A 19375-nucleotide genomic window follows, 5' to 3' on the forward strand; every position below is an offset into this window, starting at 1 on the left:
TCCAAGAGGGGTGTGGACTGCAACAATGGCCAATGATATCTTTGGCGAAAAACATGTCATGACAGTGCTTTATCTCTCAAGTAGTTATTTGTGCTCCACCAACTCGATTCCTCTTTGCGATTAGAACTGATAATCCAATATATTGAGAATTTAATTATACATTGGCCATCCAACACATTTTTCTCTAAAATTATCTGATATGAGCTGGGAAAACACAAATTTACGTAGTTTACGGAAATTCACAAATTAACGAACTATGGGCTGAGAGAAATATGACGCAAACCATAAAAGTTTTGCTAATCGAACAATAAGGAATCGCAAACAGATTGTGGCACGAGTATCATACCACTGAAGTTGATTTTAAAGAATTTGAACAAATTCTGCTTTGCTGGAATAGAAGGCCAACTTTTAATGCAATAAAAAATAAATGTATGGCCTTGTGGGGACGGTGTGCTGAAAAAAGAAAGCTGTAGTAGAGCAGTATTACATGACTGAAGTACTGGGTATTTCTGCCCGTATTCTGGGTATTTCTGCCCGTTGTTGCCACAATACAATCTTCCATAAGTAAAGCTGTCCTAAGTTCGTGCGAGCCGAATCTGGTTTACCAACACTCTGAGTAATGTGGTAAAAAAATCAGCAAAACTGTTTGTTGTAACAACAGAATGTCTGCTGAAAACGGGACAGCAGTAATTGTTTTCTAAAACAACCAACATTTTCCTCAGTCTTCAGATTGTTGAACTATGAAAGTAGCACAAAAATACCATAAACACATTTAAACTTATATATCATATCTTATCATTTAATTATAAACGTATATAGCGAAGAGTTTATTAAAATGTTCCATAATTTGATTATTGTTTACTGATTCCAAATAACAGCTGACAAAATATCTACTAAAATTATATTTTTGCTGTTATACAAAAAATTAAATCTTAAGTTCACAAAAATGGAAATGCTTTAAATAACGTTTAGTAGTTCGAAAACTTGAAAGTGTTTCCTTCAACTGGATTTGACTTTTTGCGCCCGGCTGAAATTTGGCACAAGAACTTTCGCTTCGGCGTCTAACATCAGATACACGGATTTGACTTCTTGAGCCCCTAAAAGTCTCAGTTTTCATCTAATTTGGCCGAAACTTTGCACGATTTCTAACATCCATGCCTAATAGGATCCGAAACGTCATTGCGGAGTATGATCCGAATCGGTCAATAAACTGGTAAACCCCCATATTAACCTATACCTGGATTTGATTTCTTGAGCTTCTAGAAGCCTCAATTTTCATCTCATTTGGCTGAAATTCGGCACAAAGACCTCTACTATGATTTCCAGCGACCGTGCCCAGTATAATCCAAATCCGTGCCCAGTATAATCCAGATTTGGATATAGGTGTCATATAGACCGATCTCTCGGTTTTAAGTTTTGGGGCCATAAAAGGAGTATTTATTGTCCAATGTCGCTGAAATTTGAGACAGTGGGTTGTGTTAGGCTCTTCGATGTCTTTCTTCAATTTGGCCCAGCTCGGTCCAGATTTGGATATAGCTGCCATAAAGACCGATCCTCCGATTTAGGGTCTTAGGCCCATAAAAGCCACATCAATTATCCGATTTTACTGAAATTTGGGACAGTGGGTTGCCTTTATCCCTTCGACATCTTTCTTCAATTTTGTCCTGCTCGGTCCAGTTTTGAATATAGCTCCCATATAGAACGATCTCTCGGTTTTAGGTTTTGGGGGTCATAAAAGGCGCATTTATTGTCCGATTTCTCCGAAATTTGGGACAGTGTGTTGTGTTAGGATCTTCGACATTTTTCTGCAACTTGGTCCAAATCGGTCCAGATTTGGATATGTCTGCCATGTAGACCGATATCTCGTTTTAAAGTCTTGCGCCATAAAAAGGCGCATTTATAATCCGATTTCACTGAAATTTGACACAGTGACTTATGTTAGGCTTTTCGACATCCGTGTCGTATATGGTTCAGATCGGTTTATTTTTAGATATAGCTACTAAAAAGACCAGTATTTTGTTATACACAATTGAACAATGATCCAAATCGGAACATATTTCGATATAACTGCTATGGGACATAAGGTTTGTAATTTTCACCGAATTTTGATGAAAGGTGGTTTACATGTATACCCGAGGTGGTGGGTATCCAAAGTTCGTCCCGGCCGAACTTAACGCCTTTTTACTTGTTTATAGACAAAAATTCAAAAAAGACACAATTACAATAATTTTTTCTATATAAAAATTAATTTTAATTGCTTAGCTCCCGCTAAATAATTTTTTCTAACGACAAAATTCTAATGAGTTCTTTTTCTAAAGACAAAATTTTAATGACTAAATAGTAAAAAAATATTTTTCTGTACACAAAATTATACAACATTTTTATCTGAACCCAGAATCAAATAAAATTGTCTCTAAGGATAAAATTTCAACGAAATTATTTCGACAATATTTAAATGAAATTTTTTCTAGAGACAAAATTTTAGTGAAAAATTTGGCCTATGCCCGCCAATCGACACTACATTTTAATGAAATTTTCAAAATTTTAATAAAATTATCTATAACGAGAAGATTTCAATGAAATTTTTTCTCAATTGCTGGTACTATGTTCGTTTGTTATCGTTGAAAACCCATGTTTTTCGCGATTTTTTATTTGAAGACTACACAAATTTTAATGATTAAACAACAATTTTTTTTTAATGTTAGCATTAGAATTGACGGTATGTTCTGATAAATGAAATCAGCGATTTTTTTGCTGATTTCAATTAATTTAATTTTTTTGACCAGTCAAATTCCCAAAATGCTGATAAGAAAAAAATCGAAAACTCTCCAAATTGGGAAATTTTTCCAAACAGGTTAGATTTCTTTTATAGTAGTTAGTCAGCATCCATCAAAAATCGATTTTGGGTCGATTTAAATAAAGAAGAATTTGAGCACGTCATTTGTAGGTGGTTTTTATAAAAATTGGTCAAAATGTATTTTCTTCAAATGCATCTTAAAACTAATATTTGCTTTATGTTTTCAGTTTGTATGCGTAGTATTTTATAGAAATAAAAAGCATTTAAGATGCCTTTATCTGAATCCTATATGATCTTTATTTGTCTATGAATTCGCTCGAAGGGCTTAGGGTCGTTAACGTTTGGGTGTTTGATATACTCTATACTCAAAAGTCTTTGTTTCAGCCGGATATTGTCATGATGTCCGATTTGGGGGTTTATCGGGAGTGAGGTGGTCCCCTTGACACTTGGCCCTAAAAAAATATCAGCATCGTGCTCAAATACCATTTACTCAAACCCAATATTGCAATTGGTTTAAGGGGAGTTTATGAGATGAGGCGTCGTCAAACACTTGGCATCAACAAATTGTTCTCTTTTGGGGGGTATTTTGGAAAAGGGGCTGTGCCCGAAATACATGGTCTCACATTTGGATATCAGATTAGTTTCTATTCTCAAATACCTTTATTTGAGCCCCATATTGACGTGGTCGGTAAATATGTTCGATTTAGGGGTGTTTTTTTGGAGTGGGGTGGTCCCCCAAACTCTAAGCTCTGAAAATATATCAGCATTGTTCTCTACTCTCAAATATCATTTATTTGAACCCAATATTGGCATTGGCCTCAAAATTGAATATCAAATTAGATTCCTAATCTCAAATACCATTCATTTAACCCCTTATTGCAAAAGTCAGCAAATATGTCCGGTTTGGGCTATGGGCACATGGTGACAAAATCCGTCCCATTTGGGGGTTGTTATGGGGGTGGGACGTCCCCTAGGCAGATTCGTGGTTTACTCCCAAATACCTTTCATTTGAGCCCCATATTCCCATAGTCTGAAAATATGTCCAGTTTGGGGAGTGTTTTGGGGGAGGGGCGGCCGTTCAGTGACTTGGCTCTGAAATTATATATCGGATTCGTTTTCTACTCTAAAATATCTTTTATTATGGTCCCATATTGGATTGGTCAGCATAAACGTCCTATATGGGTTGTGTTGGGGTGGCCCCATAGACTCTTTTTCCCGAATATTGATATCAGATTCCTGCTTTACTCCCAAAGACCTTTCATTTGAACCACATATTGCTATGGTCGTAAATTTGTCCTCTTTTGGGGGTGTTTTTGGGAGGGGCGTCCCCCTAAACACTTGGCCCCACATTTGGATATCAGATTCGTATTCTACACTCAAATACCTTTAATCTAAGCCCATATTGTCATGGTCAGTAAATAAGTCCTGTTTGGGGGGTGTTTTGGGGAAGGGGTGGACCCCAGAAATGTGGTCTCACATTTGGATATCAGATTCGTATTCCACTCGCAAATACCTTTCATTTGAGTCCCATATTGCCAAGGTCGGTAAATATGACCGATTTTGGGGGTTGGGGTGGTCCCCCAAACACTTGGTCCGACAATTGGATATCAGGTACGCTTTCTAATCTTAAATACCTTTCATTTGAGTCCCATATTGTCGTGATTGGTGTACTTAAATATTTGGTTGGTTTTAGGGTGGGGCGCGAACCCAAGGTGGTGAATTAACTTTCTATATTATTACGATTATACATTATAGTCATAAGTTTTCCTTGTTATGTTTCTAATTTTCATTTGTTGCTATAAAAGGACTCAATTAATATAAACTTAACAAACTTCTTTTAAACAAGATTTAAAATCAAAACTCCTAAAAGTATGCAGAATTATTGTACTTAATCATTGGCAAGTCATAATCTGTTGAACAAACTTTGTTTTTTACCGCCAAGTTCCACTCTTTAATCAACGTTACCCACTTTTCGGCTATCAAAAAGTTTGATCAGAGGTTAGTAAAAAATAATGCTAAATGAGAATCATATAATTTAGAATTAAAACACCACTACTGATGTATAGGGAATCATAATTTTGTGGATATATGTAATTGCAACGCTAAAAGGACCAGAGCTAGACGACATTTTTAGATGTACCGATCGAGTTAGAATCATTTCTTGATTTGAAATAGCCATGTCCGTCGGCCTGTGTGCCCATGTATTCTTTTGATCAAGGTATAGTTCGCATTTGATGTCTGCTATGCTATCAATGCCATTAATTTTTGAAAAAGTTTGGTTCAGTTTTAGATATGGCGTCTAAACGAATAAATGTTGCACAGATGGGAATTGCAAGTGGGGCAAACCAATATAGCTCCCATACAAACCCATAGCCCGATTTGACCTAGAATGCACCATTGTTACCCGATTTTTCTTGTTTTTCAAGTTAAAGCAGGTTTAACCCTTCAAACGATTCGGGGTAACATATAAAAACTAAACTTCTTCGAAGCAGAGTATATTGAACTTATTGTAGAATAGTGTTTGATTTGCAATGTACTCAATGTGTTTGCCTGATTTAATTTTAGTATCGATTAGCAGGCTTTTGTTTTTCATTTATTGGCGTAAAGTCACAAGAATAAATGTTAAAGCAGTTTTAAATACTTGAAAGATAAGATCAGTCTTTTTGATTGTTCTGAAGATGATGTCCAAAAAGGTGCTTACCATGATATCGGTGCTTATTCTATATACCGAAGAAATCCATGGAACTTGGCCACTCGTCAATCAGTTAACTATTATGTATAAAAGGCGTCGTATTTCCATAAATCAATTTAATTGCTTTGTTAAGCCATGAAATTCTTCGTGCTTTTCGCTCTTTGCTTGGCTGCTGGTGAGTGCCTTTGCGGATTTTAGAGGACAAATAGCATCGGATAAATTTTTTTTAATTTAATTTTAGCCAGCTCCTCCGTCATATCTGAGGAGGAACGTGTTAACGGTGAAAATGGTTGGTATGTTCCCCGCGCTGATGGTTCATTCGAATGGTTGGATCTCGATGAAGCCGAAGCCTATATGAATGAGGCCGAAAAGATGGAAGACCGCTTGTACACGAACACAGTCAAATTCTACTTGTACACCAAGTCGAATCCCACTACTGCCCAACAAATCACTTCTACTTCCACTTCCATAAAAATTCTCATTTCGATGCCAGACATCCCACCAGATTCACCATTCATGGTTGGACTTCCAGCAAGGATGATTACGTCAACAGTGGCGTTCGCCATGCTTACTTGGCCAAGGGTGAATACAACATGATTACCGTCGATTGGGGCCGTGCTCGTTCCATTGACTATGCTTCTTCCGTTATGGCCGTCCCCGGAGTCGGCAAGAAAATCGCCAGTTTTATTGATTTCTTGGTTGAACATCACGGTTTGAAATTGGAAGATTTGGAAATTATTGGCCACAGCTTGGGAGCCCATGTTGCTGGTTTCACTGGCAAGAACATTGAGCACGGTCAAGCTCATACCATCATTGGTTTGGACCCTGCCTTGCCTTTGTACAGTTACGATAAGCCTAACAAGCGTTTGTCCAGCACTGATGCCCACTATGTTGAGTCTATCCAAACTAACGGTGGTACTTTGGGATTCTTGAAACCCATTGGCAAGGGTGCTTTCTACCCCAACGGTGGCAAGTCTCAACCTGGCTGCGGTGTTGATGTTACTGGTAGTTGCGCCCACGGTCGTGCTGTCACCTACTATGTTGAAGCTATTGAAAAGGATGACTTTGGCACCATCAAGTGCGAAAACTACGAAGATGCTGTTGCCAAGAAATGCGGTTCTACCTACAGTTCAGTACGTATGGGTGCCATGGCCAATGCTTACATGGTTGCCGGTGATTTCTATGTTCCCGTCAACAGCAAGGCTCCCTTTGGCAAGTTGGAATAAATTGACATCTGCTAAGCTAAATTGTAAATAAACTGATTATATAAAAAAAAAATTCATTTAATTTTTACGGCAATTTTTTGTAAAATTTAGAGGCGATACATTTTCTAAAAAATGTTGTAGTGGGAAACGTAAATATTTAGCATTAATTAGCTCAGAACGAAGGCAAACTTTTTATGCTGTGTTGATATCAAAAAGATTGCTTAATTTTATACCCTCCATCATAGTTTGGGGATATACGAATTTCGTCATTCCGTTTGAAACACATCGAAATAGGGTTCTGAGGCCCAACAAAGTTAACATATTCTTGACATTATAAGTAATAGATTTATACATGCTCGTCCGTCTGTCTGTCGAAAGCATTCCAAATTTGGAAGCAACGAAGCAAGGTGCTTCTTTCCTTTAGGTCGATTGAAATTGTAAATGCGCCATATTGGTCCATGTTTTGATATAGCTGCCTATAGAGCTTCTAGAGGTTGCAATTATTATCCGATTTGAATGAAATTTTGCAAGAGGTGTTTTGTTTTTTCTTCTTACACCTCTTCAATGTATGATTAAATGATAAAACTCTCATAAACGCCGATATTCAGATTAGAGTTCTTGAGCCTCAAGAAGGTGCAATTATTTCCCGATTAGGCTGTAATTATGCCTGCAATGTTCTGTTATGCTATGAGCGTCTAATGTTAGGTTAAAAGAGGGTGAGTATATTAATATGCCCCTGCCACTGTGGACATATATTTTAGCCAGTAATTGGCTTATTGTGCGCTCTAATACTAGAAGAAACCTCGAAAAAGAATATCTTAGTCCCTTAGTCGATTCCTGTTTGGTATTGTGTTCCCATTTAAGTGCCGGTGTCTGTTAGACGCGAAAGCCGGCCAACGACATAGGAAATGCTCCAACGTCTCATCATATTCCCCATATAGAGGGTGATATTTTAGCTATTATTGTTTTGGCAACACTGGTTTAAACAGCTCAGCTTGGTCTATAATGTAACTATGAAACGCTTGCAAATTTTTGAATTTTATTATGAGTGCTCTGTTGAAAAACTTTAAAAGAAATAAATTGTGTTCAGCGACGAAGCTCATTTTTAGCTCAATGGCACGTAAACAAGCAGAATTGTCGATTTTGGAGGGAAGATCAGATAGAAGCATTGCACCAATGCATCCAGATAAAGTCACAGTTTGGTGCGGCTTTTGGGCTGGTGGCATTATTGGACCATACTTCTTCAAAGATGATGCGAATCGTAACGTAACTGTAAATGGTGAGAGCTATCTGGAGAGCTATCTGTCATTCAACAACAACTTTTGTTGTTGAATGACATGTGGTTTCAACAAAGCGTTGCCCCATGCCACACAGCACGCTTAATAATGGACTTATTGAGAGGCGAGTTCGGTGAACATTTTATTTCAAATTCGGGACCGGTCAATTGCTCGCCTAGATCGTGATATTTACCACCTTTAGACTATTTTTTGTGGGGCTATTTTAAAGTCCATGTTTTAAAGACAAGCCCACTTCAATTGACGCATTGGAAGACAACATTGACGCATTTATTCGTGAGATACCGGATGAAATGTTGGAAAGAGTATGCCAAAATTGGGCTAAGCGGATGGACCATTTGAGGCGCTAATATAAAATTATATGGACTGTATTATCGATTCAAATAGAGATTTCTTGTATTTTTCTGAATTGTATGTTTTTTTTTTTTTTTTTTGAAAACTTTTATATAGCTCTTAAAAAGCTTTCTTTACTATCACTTGTGTAGGACATGTGGAGAATATGGTGAATATATATTGAATGAATATGAGCCTCTTATTATTATTTGATTTGGGTATAAGACCTTATAGACATGGCAACCAAGTACGGTCCATATCGATCCCTCACTTGATGAATCTCCTATATATTCCTATATAGCAAGCCCAAAGAAAAAACTTTCTAAAAATAGTTTTAAAATATACGATTGGGGTGTAGTGAATTTCTATTCCCTATCCTACCCTGAAATTTCAAGCTGAATATTTTTGAAGAATCTATTCAAGAATTATTATATGGACGCAAAGTATTCTAAAATAGTTTACATCTATATTACACGAATCAAAATATTTTGTTTTCCATAAATGAAATTTTTGACAAGTAAACTTATATTCTGAAAAATCTTGAGATTTTGTTACAATGAAATCACATGCTTTCCTTTTTTAAATTCATGCAATAATTTGTGACAAATACATATTTTTACCCATTCATTCTTGATAAATATTATCCATATTCGGGATTTAAACTGGTTGTTCTTTATTTGTAAAGAATTTAAAATTATTATGCTTTTATTTTTTTAATTTTAAAAAAGATTGTGCAGGTCTAAAAGGTTACCAAATTTAAATTCATGTTCTAACATAATAACCACTATACACTGACGGTGAAATCTGGATTTATGGCTCGCGTCAGCTGATTTTGTAAACTCTTTAATAATTATTAGCAGGTTTCACCTGGGTTTTATTTCGATTTTATGTTACGTCATGAAATTTAAAGCCTTTCACCCACTTCCAAACAACTCCATTATGGTTTGTAATATGCTCTGTTGTATTCCTTGTGCTATAAGTAAAACAAAATATTACTTTTAGGAGTTATTGATTTCGCACATTTAAATACCTATCAAACAATGTTTGTGCCTCAGTAATGTGATGCGTTTACGTGTGCCTGACGTTATTTGATTTTTTAAGGCGAATTTTAAGAATTGCCCGTTTCCGAGTTCGCACACGACCGACATGCTCAACACAATGACTGATCTTCAAAAAGTTATGTCGCGCACAATATATCGAACATGAGGATTGCCTTTTATATTCCAGGATTAGAGAACTGAAAAACAAATAATAATCATATAAAATAGCTTTTTTTTCAATATATCCCCCATTAAGATCAATACACTTTTGCATACGTTTGAACCAATTTTGACACTCTGATTAAGGTATCTCCAAAAGATGCATTCCGATCGCACAAACCGCTTTTTTAGGTGTCAAAAAACGTTGACCTCTCATTTTATTTCTTACGTATGCTCCTTTTAATGGCTTATTACTCTAAATCGAGAGATCGGTCTATATGGCAGCTATATCCAAATATGGTCCGATCTGGACCACATTTGACAGGCATGGGAAGGGGTCTACCAGAACACACTGTGCCAAATTTCATCGAACTCGGGTTATAAATGGATCTTTTAGGGCCTTAATACAATATATCGGGAGATCGCGCGGTCGGTCTAAGGGCAACTATATCCAAATATAGTCCGATCTGAACCACACTTCACACAAATGGGTAGAACTCACTGTGCGAAAATTAATCGAAATCGGATGAAAAATTACCAATTTATTGCCTCAAGACTTTAAGTCTGGAGATTGGTCTATATAGCAGCTTTATATAATTAAAATCCGATTTTATGAGATCAGAAGATCAGGTTTATATACAAACAAGTAAAAGCGTGCTATGTTCGGCCGGGCCGAATCTTATATACCCTCCACCATGGATCGCATTTGTCGAGTTCATTTCCCGGCATCTCTTCTTAGGCAAAAAAAAATGATAAAAGAAAAGATTTACTCTGCTATTAGAGCGATATCAAGTTATGGTCCGGTTCGGACCACAATTAAATTACAGGTTGGAGACCTGTGTTAAATGTAGAGAGATAGATTTATATGGGTGCTGTATCAGGCAATTGACCGATTCAGATCATAATAAACACGTATGTTGATGGTCATGAGAAGATCCGTCGTACAAAATTTCAGGCAAATCAGATAATAATTGCGACCTCTAGAAGCTCAAGAAGTCAAGATCCCAGATCGGTTTATATGACAGCTATATCAAGTTATGGACCGATTTGCGCCATACTTGGCATAGTTGTTGGAAGTCATACTTCGTGCAAACTTTCATTCAAATCGGATAAGAATTGCGCCTCTAGAGGCTCAAGAAATCAAGACCCAAGATCGGTTTAAATGGTAGCTATATCAGGTTATTGACCTATGTGAACTTAATTTAGCATTGGAAGTCGTAGCAAAACAAGTCGTGCAAGATTTCATTCCAATCGGACAAAAATTGCGCCCTCTCGAGGCTCAAAAAGTCAAGACGCCAGATCGGTTTATATGGCAGCTATATCAGGTTATGGACCGATTTGAACCATACTTGGCTCAGTTGTTAGATGTCATAACAAAACACGTCGTACGAAATTTTTCCAATCGGTTAAGAACAGACAGACGGACGGACATGGCTTGATCGACTTAAAATGACATGACGATCAAGAATATATATACTTTATGGGGTCTCAGACGCATATGTCGAGTAGTTACAAACAGAATGACGAAATTAGTATACCCTCATCCTATGGTGGAGGGTATACAAAATAAAAATATATTAATAAAATATAAAAAAAGTAACAGGAACAAAAACACACTAGGCTAAGTGTGTTTTTGTTCGTGTTTCTGAAAATACAAATCCAATAACAAAATGAAAGAATAAAAAATATATATAATTCAGTGGAATTATTATACATAGTCGCTTTAGTCAAATCCGGTAAGATTTTCTAGGTATATTGTAAGTAGCACGGAATTCCTGGTATAGCTTTCTTTTCCGAATTTACTTTTTCGCATTTAAAGCGCACAACAAGCCGGTTATGGGCTTAGGCGTATGTCCATTGTGGCATGGGACGGATTAATATCCGCACCCTCTTTTCAACCTTATCTAATGGAATGTTCAAGGGAAATTTTGTATATTTATATCTACGACACGGACATTGGAAGTCATGACAGAAGGCATCATGGAAAATTTCAGAAAAATCGTTTAGGAATTGCGTATTATAGTCTCAAAAAGTTAAATTCCTAGATTGATTTATACAAGAGCTATATCATAAAATAGACCGATTTGAAAAAAAAAAAACTTATCATATATGATCACAGTCATACAAAAAATTGTGACCTTTAAGGGCTTAAGAAATCAAATCGGAAGATATATTTAGGTGGAAGCTATATCTAAACATGGCCACCGTAGCGGGGAGGTAAGCATATTTGCTTATGACGCAGAACGCTTAGGTTAGAATCGTGATGAGAAAATGAGAAATAATTTTTCAACGATAGTGTTCTTATTCATAATGCTAGCGTTATTTGTGAGGTACAATGCGATACATAAAAGTCATGTAAGAAAGTAGTATATATAAGGGGGTTTTAGAACTTTGAGCATCGAGAGTATGAGTCATCGATGACGTCATAACCCCACCCCACCCCAAACCCCACCCCACCCCAAACCCCAAACCGCACCCCACCCCATTGATGACGTGATAACCGCACCCCACCCCACCCCATTGATGACGTGATAACCGCACCCAACCGCAGCCGATCGTAGCGCAGGTGGCGACCGCAGGGGGGTATGTGGTCAGATGGCGGGCCGCCGGTTGAAATGTGTGGACGGACATTAGGGCGCAGATCGCAGGGCGCAGATCGCAGGGCGCAGTGGCAGATTTCGATGATGACTCATCGCCCAGAGTTGTGGTGAGGGTAGTTTAAAATTAGAATGATTATGCATGATTGTGTATGATTGTTAAGAATTGTGGTTTGAGTTGTTTATAATTAGAGTAGAGTGTGATAAGAAATGTGATTGGTATCGATAGTTATCCTGCAACCCCACCCCACCCCAAACCCCACCCCACCCCAAACCCCAAACCGCACCCCACCCCATTGATGACGTGATAACCGCACCCCACCCCACCCCATTGATGACGTGATAACCGCACCCAACCGCAGCCGATCGTAGCGCAGGTGGCGACCGCAGGGGGGTATGTGGTCAGATGGCGGGCCGCCGGTTGAAATGTGTGGACGGACATTAGGGCGCAGATCGCAGGGCGCAGATCGCAGGGCGCAGTGGCAGATTTCGATGATGACTCATCGCCCAGAGTTGTGGTGAGGGTAGTTTAAAATTAGAATGATTATGCATGATTGTGTATGATTGTTAAGAATTGTGGTTTGAGTTGTTTATAATTAGAGTAGAGTGTGATAAGAAATGTGATTGGTATCGATAGTTATCCTGCAACCCCACCCCACCCCAAACCCCACCCCACCCCAAACCCCAAACCGCACCCCACCCCATTGATGACGTCATAACCGCACCCCACCCCACCCCATTGATGACGTGATAACCGCACCCAACCGCAGCCGATCGTAGCGCAGGTGGCGACCGCAGGGGGGTATGTGGTCAGATGGCGGGCCGCCGGTTGAAATGTGTGGACGGACATTAGGGCGCAGATCGCAGGGCGCAGATCGCAGGGCGCAGATCGCAGGGCGCAGTGGCAGATTTCGATGATGACTCATCGCCCAGAGTTGTGGTGAGGGTAGTTTAAAATTAGAATGATTATGCATGATTGTGTATGATTGTTAAGAATTGTGGTTTGAGTTGTTTATAATTAGAGTGGAGTGTGATAAGAAATGTGATTGGTATCGATAGTTATCCTGCAAAAAAAGAATTGTGGTTGGTACCGAGAGGTAACCTTTAACGCAATTTTTGTATAAAAAGCTGAACAAATTGTTAGTAAACATGTAGTAGCAATTTGATTTTCAACTCAAAATTTAAGAAAATATTTATTATGGGATCAAACTTAAAGGAAATATCGGAGCAGGCTTCTTTCAAGAAGACTATTTTGTCCATTAACAACATGCCTTTCGATGAGTACTTCATCATACATCAAGCTGAAAGGAAGATGACTAAATTTGGCATGCGCTTGATGATTGAATTAAGTGATCATATTATGTTCCTGCCGGAGAAGTTTAATAATATTAATGATGAGGCCATGGCTGATCTTAATAGTGGAGTCTTATCAATTAAAAAGGAAAAAATTAGCGAAACTAATTATAAATTAGTATTTGAATCAATAATTTAATATTTTTTATATATAATAAAGAGAAAAAAAGTTCATTGAAAACCGAAAAAAAAATCTTTTTAATTTATGTATATTTAGTAGTTTATAAACTCTTATTATTTATTTTTTAATTTAGTTTATTTAAAAAGAAAAGCCCAAGGAAATTTAACCCCAACCAAAAATTTTTTTAATATATAATTTAGTTTATTTTATTATTTGTCATATTTTATTGTAATGGTTATATTTTATTGTAACATATTTAATATTTCCAATTGTAAATAAAGGACATATATATTAGTTTATTTAAAAATAAAAGCTGTAAGGGACAAGCCCCAGGAAATTTTAGTTTATTTTTTATTTATTAATTTTCTGGCATAATTCATCTAAATAACACCACGTCGTAGTCATCCAGTTGAATTTCAACATATACTGCAGGATTTCTTTCGTCTAAGTTATCAACATGATACAAGTATCCCACAATGAACATGGATCGAGCAGCAGGATCATGAAATTTTACGTTAAATGATAACCATAGCTCCGCCTCTTGGAGAAGTTTACCTTCTCTGGTTAAATCCGCTGAATTAATTAAATATTTATTAATCTTCGCAAGGATTAAATCATCCCAAATTTTTGAAAAAAATTTGGGGTGTGACCAAGCGTCCTCGACGCTTAGTGACAAACCATTTTCAAATAGTTCGAATGTCATGGTTTTTTCGCAAAAATTAACAAACAACATGATTTAATTTTGATTTTCACAACTTTTCTGATGAAGACTTGGAAAAATTCTTTGTATTTATATTAAAAAAATCTAAAACACACACATTCATTTTCATATAGAATTTTTATAGTGGTTAATATTTATTTTTCATGAGCTAAATTTAATTCATAAAAATGTTTCAGTGGTTAACATATATTTATAAAAAATATATATTTCCACAAAACTCAGAATTTTTATAGTGGTTAATATTTATTTTTCATGAGCTAAATTTAATTCATAAAAATGTTTCAGTGGTTAACATATATTTATAAAAAATATATATTTCCACAAAACTCAAAAGTTTTTATGGTAGGGTGTTATAGTGGTTAATATATATTTATAAAAATATACTGTACCACATATGCCTGCAACAGTTTTTGTACTAGGGTGTTATGTAAACATGTTTTCAGTGGATAACATATAATACCTGCTATGCTTACTCATAATTTAAAATTTCAATCATTGTGGTGAAGAAAATAACAAAGCTCAAACTCAAAAGTGTTGCGATAATAAAAATTGAAAAGTTTTCTGTTCTAGGATGATTTAGTGATTGACTTATATTTATAAATATTTGCTATACCACACATATTACTAAACGCAATTGCGGTAAAGGAAATTAAAAAAATTCAAGTTGAAATTAATAATTGGTTTCAAGTTTTTATGGTAGGGTGTTATGGTGGTTAATATATATTTATAAAATATACTGTACCACATATGCCTGCAACAGTTTTTGTACTAGGGTGTTATGTAAACATGTTTTCAGTGGATAACATATAATACCTGCTATGCTTACTCATAATTTAAAATTTCAATCATTTATATTTATAAATATTTGCTATACCACACATATTACTAAACGCAATTGCGGTAAAGGAAATTAAAAAAATTCAAGTTGAAGTTAATAATTGGTTTCACGTTTATATAATTCCACAAATGCCTGGTATGCTTTCTCATAATTTTAAATTTAAATCATGGTGGTGAAGAAAATAACAAAGCTCAAACTCAAAAGTGCTGCTATAACATAAATTGAAAAGTTTTCTGTACTAGGGTGGTATAGTGGTTAACGTATGCAAATGCAATGCAACAATGTAAATGTGCCCATGAACATTCCATTAAGGAAGAGGGGCGAACAGGGTGGTTAACTTATATTTATTAATATTTGCTATACCACACATATTACTAAACCCAATTGCGGTAAAGGAAATTAAAAAAATTCAAGTTGAAGTTAAGAATTGATTACACTTTTATTGCAAAGAATGCGATAGTATAAATTGTAGAGTTTTTGTAATAGGATGTAACGATTATATTTAATTATACAACTACAAATATTTATATTTTCTATCGAGTTCAGCTTGCAGTCCCATGTATGAATTCCATGTGTTGTTTGTATAAATGAAGTATATACATTTTTATATATCCTTAATTCTTCAATCATCTCTTCAAAAAATTGTTTATGTTCCTTATCAATGTAGGAGTTGTATTCTTTTAATAGATATTTTATATTCGTTGATAATATCATTTTCTTTGAGAAGTTACCCCAACAAAATGAAAAAAGGAACTAATGTATACTTACATTACATAGCCTTATATATCCTAAATAAAGAAAAAACGATATGTTTTTATTTTATTTGCTTTATTTTAAAAAAACATTAATAAATTGACTTAATAAAATAACATTTTTTTCAGCACATCTATAATTAGGGTGTTGTTTATGATAACTACAAATTTTCATATGCAAATTATTTTTATAAAGATTACATATGTTTGAACAGTTAGCATCATCTAAATTTATTATATTTATATCTTCTTCTATTAATTGCTTTATCCATTTTTGTTTTTCACATCCTTTCACAAATATTGTTAGATTTTCTTGTTTTTTTATAAATTTATTTAAATAATCGTTAAATTCTTTAAAAATTATGTTACCATCATTCCATCTCAACCCATGAAAATGTTTCGTAAGCCAGTTATTTGTAATCTTTTCCTTTAATGATAAGGAAGAAAATTTGCAAGGGGGGTATATAATAAACTTTTTAATTGTCTGATTATGTTCAAAAATACAAATTTCCTTCGCAATAAATTTATTATTTAAGAAAAAACCTTGAACATCTATAATTATGAAATTGTTTTTAGACATTTTTACTCATCGGTTGTTAAAATTACAATGATTGTTTTTAACTGTATTGTAAATATTTTTATAATTTTTAATTATTTTCGCAGCAGCTGCCTCTCCCTTTCTTTTATCCATATCATAGAATATACAATTACATGTATCTGGACCACATTGTGCGTTATCATTTGACCAAACACAGCAGTCATAGTGGTTACCAAATTTACTTTCTTTACATTTTAAACTATCCACAAATTCCAGATGAGATTTTATATTAATTAATTTATTTTTATCTTCTTCGGAAACGATATTGGTAAATGTTTTTAAAAAATTATATATTTCTTTAATCATATTGCTTTTTTTCTTATTCCGGTGAGAACTACTGTATACTCATGTGTAACGTTTGCAAATAATCATTAACATCAAGCGTCCTGATATTTATACCATTTTCTTCCCTTTCAAATAATGGGTTAAATTCATTCGTACTTTGATTATATTTGTAATTATACTCAAATTTATTAGCATTATACTCAAAACAATAAATGTTGAGTTTGCGGTATGTGTAGTTACTGTAATAGCTACATATGAGTCTAATTTCTACATTTTCATATTTTAAGTTGAAATGACGGTAGAATACTGTAGAACTTTGAATGATCCCACCAATATTAGTTTCCTTTTCTATTAAGTCTTTTCTAAATACTTCAATGGCTTCATCAATAGTAAAAATTTTAGGTCTATCCGTTTGACTATTTCTCGGTGTTGTTGTTGTTGTTAGTGACTCATCGATTGTTGCATTATTTAATAATTGAATTGATAAATATACTCTTGCTCCTGTATTATTTGATAGTTTTATTCGAAATTCTATACGTTTACTAGTGTCACCATCAAAAATAGCATTTTGATTGGTATTATATCTATCATATTGATGATTTTGATTACATCTATTGTAAGGTATTGGATAGTATTGTTGTTGTTGTTGTTGAATACTAGGATATATTCTATATATGATAATTAAAACAACAACGTATATTAATTTATTTAAATACATACTACTATTCAATTCAATGTATATAAGAGAACTAATTGCTGTTTTCTAACTTATTTCCATTTTATATGTTTGAGTATAGTTCTCAATATCAGTTATTACAATATTTTCTAAATGTTTTTTGAGATCTTGAACTCGAACTTTCTCAATTTCACCATTACTTAAAATTCGTTCTTGTTCAATTTCACGATATTCAAAACAACTTATTTTTAGTTGACGTAACATGTAGTTACTATCATAAGTACAACGGATTGGTATATTTAAATCTTCATATTGTAAATTAAAATGACGATAAAAAGGTTCTGCAGCATCCAGTATACCACCAATATCTGCTTCTTTTGTAATTAACCTTTTGCGAAATGCTTCTATAGCTTCATCGACAGTAAAATATTTTTCTTCACTTTCTATAGGAATTATTGTAGTGGTGCTAGTTGATAAGTCTGCATCATCTGTTTCATTTTTTATATAAAAATCATCTCTGTTTTCTAATATTTCACTTTCTTTCATCATAACAAATGAAATATTTACTTTAAGAATATCTTTGTTTGGTAGTGTTAAATTAAATTCAACGGTTTTTGAATTTAAGTCGATTGTAGGATCAGATGTAATGGATAACGCTGAATCAGTTGTGGAATCAAATACAACTGGCAATGATAATGAATTATGAATTGTTACATGAAGTATAACAAAACAAAGTAATACCCAATATAATTTCATTATGTTAATTTATTATTTTCTTATATCTACACTATTGGAGGTGTGTTGGAGAGATACTAATTAATGTAGTATAAATACCCAACCTTATATATTCTATAAATGTAAAGCAAACACGAAATAAAAATTCTCTTTCTCTTCTCGACATTAATTCTCCCTCTCCCTCTTTATATTTATAATAATTCTACCTCTCCCTCTCCCTCTTTATATTTAAACAATAATTCTACCTCTCCCTCTTTACATTTAAACAACTCACCTATATATTAATTTTACATTATTAATAAAAAAAATCATTTTGTTTGTGTTTGTTTTTGCTTTTTATTTATTTTATGATTTCTATAGATAAAAAATATAGTTACATTTACAATAATTTTCTTACTTCATTTGTTAGAGGTATATATTCAAACATTTTATCATGAATAATTAAACAGTATAGAGATGTGTTCGGTGATATATTTTTAGATGTTTCCAATTCAATTCGTATATCGATGGGGCCAGTTTTTACTGTTTCATTTTGATGTGTTACATCAAGAACAATAATCGGTGCTTCACCCTTGAATTTTTCGCGCGTTAATAGAGGTTGCGGTTCACGTGTATAATAGCTTTGTTGAAATTTTATATACATATCATAAAGTAGGGCGAAACGGTTCCTATCAAACTTGAGGTTAAGATCATCATATGGATATGTATCAGAATTCAAATGAACCTTAATGTTTGTTATATCACAGTGAATAAATTTTTTTTCACTACTTTTGAATCCTAAAAGAAGAAAACGTGGTCGCTCATTTTCATTTGCAAGCTTAACATTCCATAAAACTTTTGTATTCGATGGAACTGCAGGATAATAATACATATCCCATGTTCTAAATGATATATTTAGTGGTTGACGGTTATTAATTACTTTAAGCATTTGCAGCTTGTATACATCAGCAAGTTGAATATGTGGAACTTTCCATGTAATATTTAAAATTGATAGTTTACAGGTTTCACTGGAAATGATAGATTTCAATACATTCGTATCATCTTTTGATCGCAATAAAATTAATTCATGTTTAGCATTAACTATAATTTTATCAAAATCTTCAGCAAATCCAAGAAGCATTTTCAGTGGAACACAAAAATTAAAATATCCACTCACAAGAGTAAGATCATCTGTATTA

General features: G+C 34.4%; 2 protein-coding genes across 6 annotated transcripts in view; both read left to right on the forward strand.

Moving 5' to 3' along the window:
* Nucleotides 1–19375, forward strand: part of LOC106093483 (RYamide receptor) — an 814074-nt gene that overhangs the window by 157200 nt on the left and 637499 nt on the right. The window lies entirely within an intron of this gene.
* LOC106086762 (phospholipase A1 VesT1.02) lies at nt 5593–6756 on the forward strand. The gene is given in 3 exon segments (XM_013251560.2): nt 5593–5664; nt 5731–5961; nt 5964–6756. Coding segments are annotated over 3 exon segments (1023 nt in total). The 5' UTR covers nt 5593–5624; the 3' UTR covers nt 6716–6756.

This window comes from Stomoxys calcitrans, chromosome 2 (genome assembly GCF_963082655.1).
Source record: "Stomoxys calcitrans chromosome 2, idStoCalc2.1, whole genome shotgun sequence".
Classification (NCBI taxonomy): domain Eukaryota; kingdom Metazoa; phylum Arthropoda; class Insecta; order Diptera; family Muscidae; genus Stomoxys; species Stomoxys calcitrans.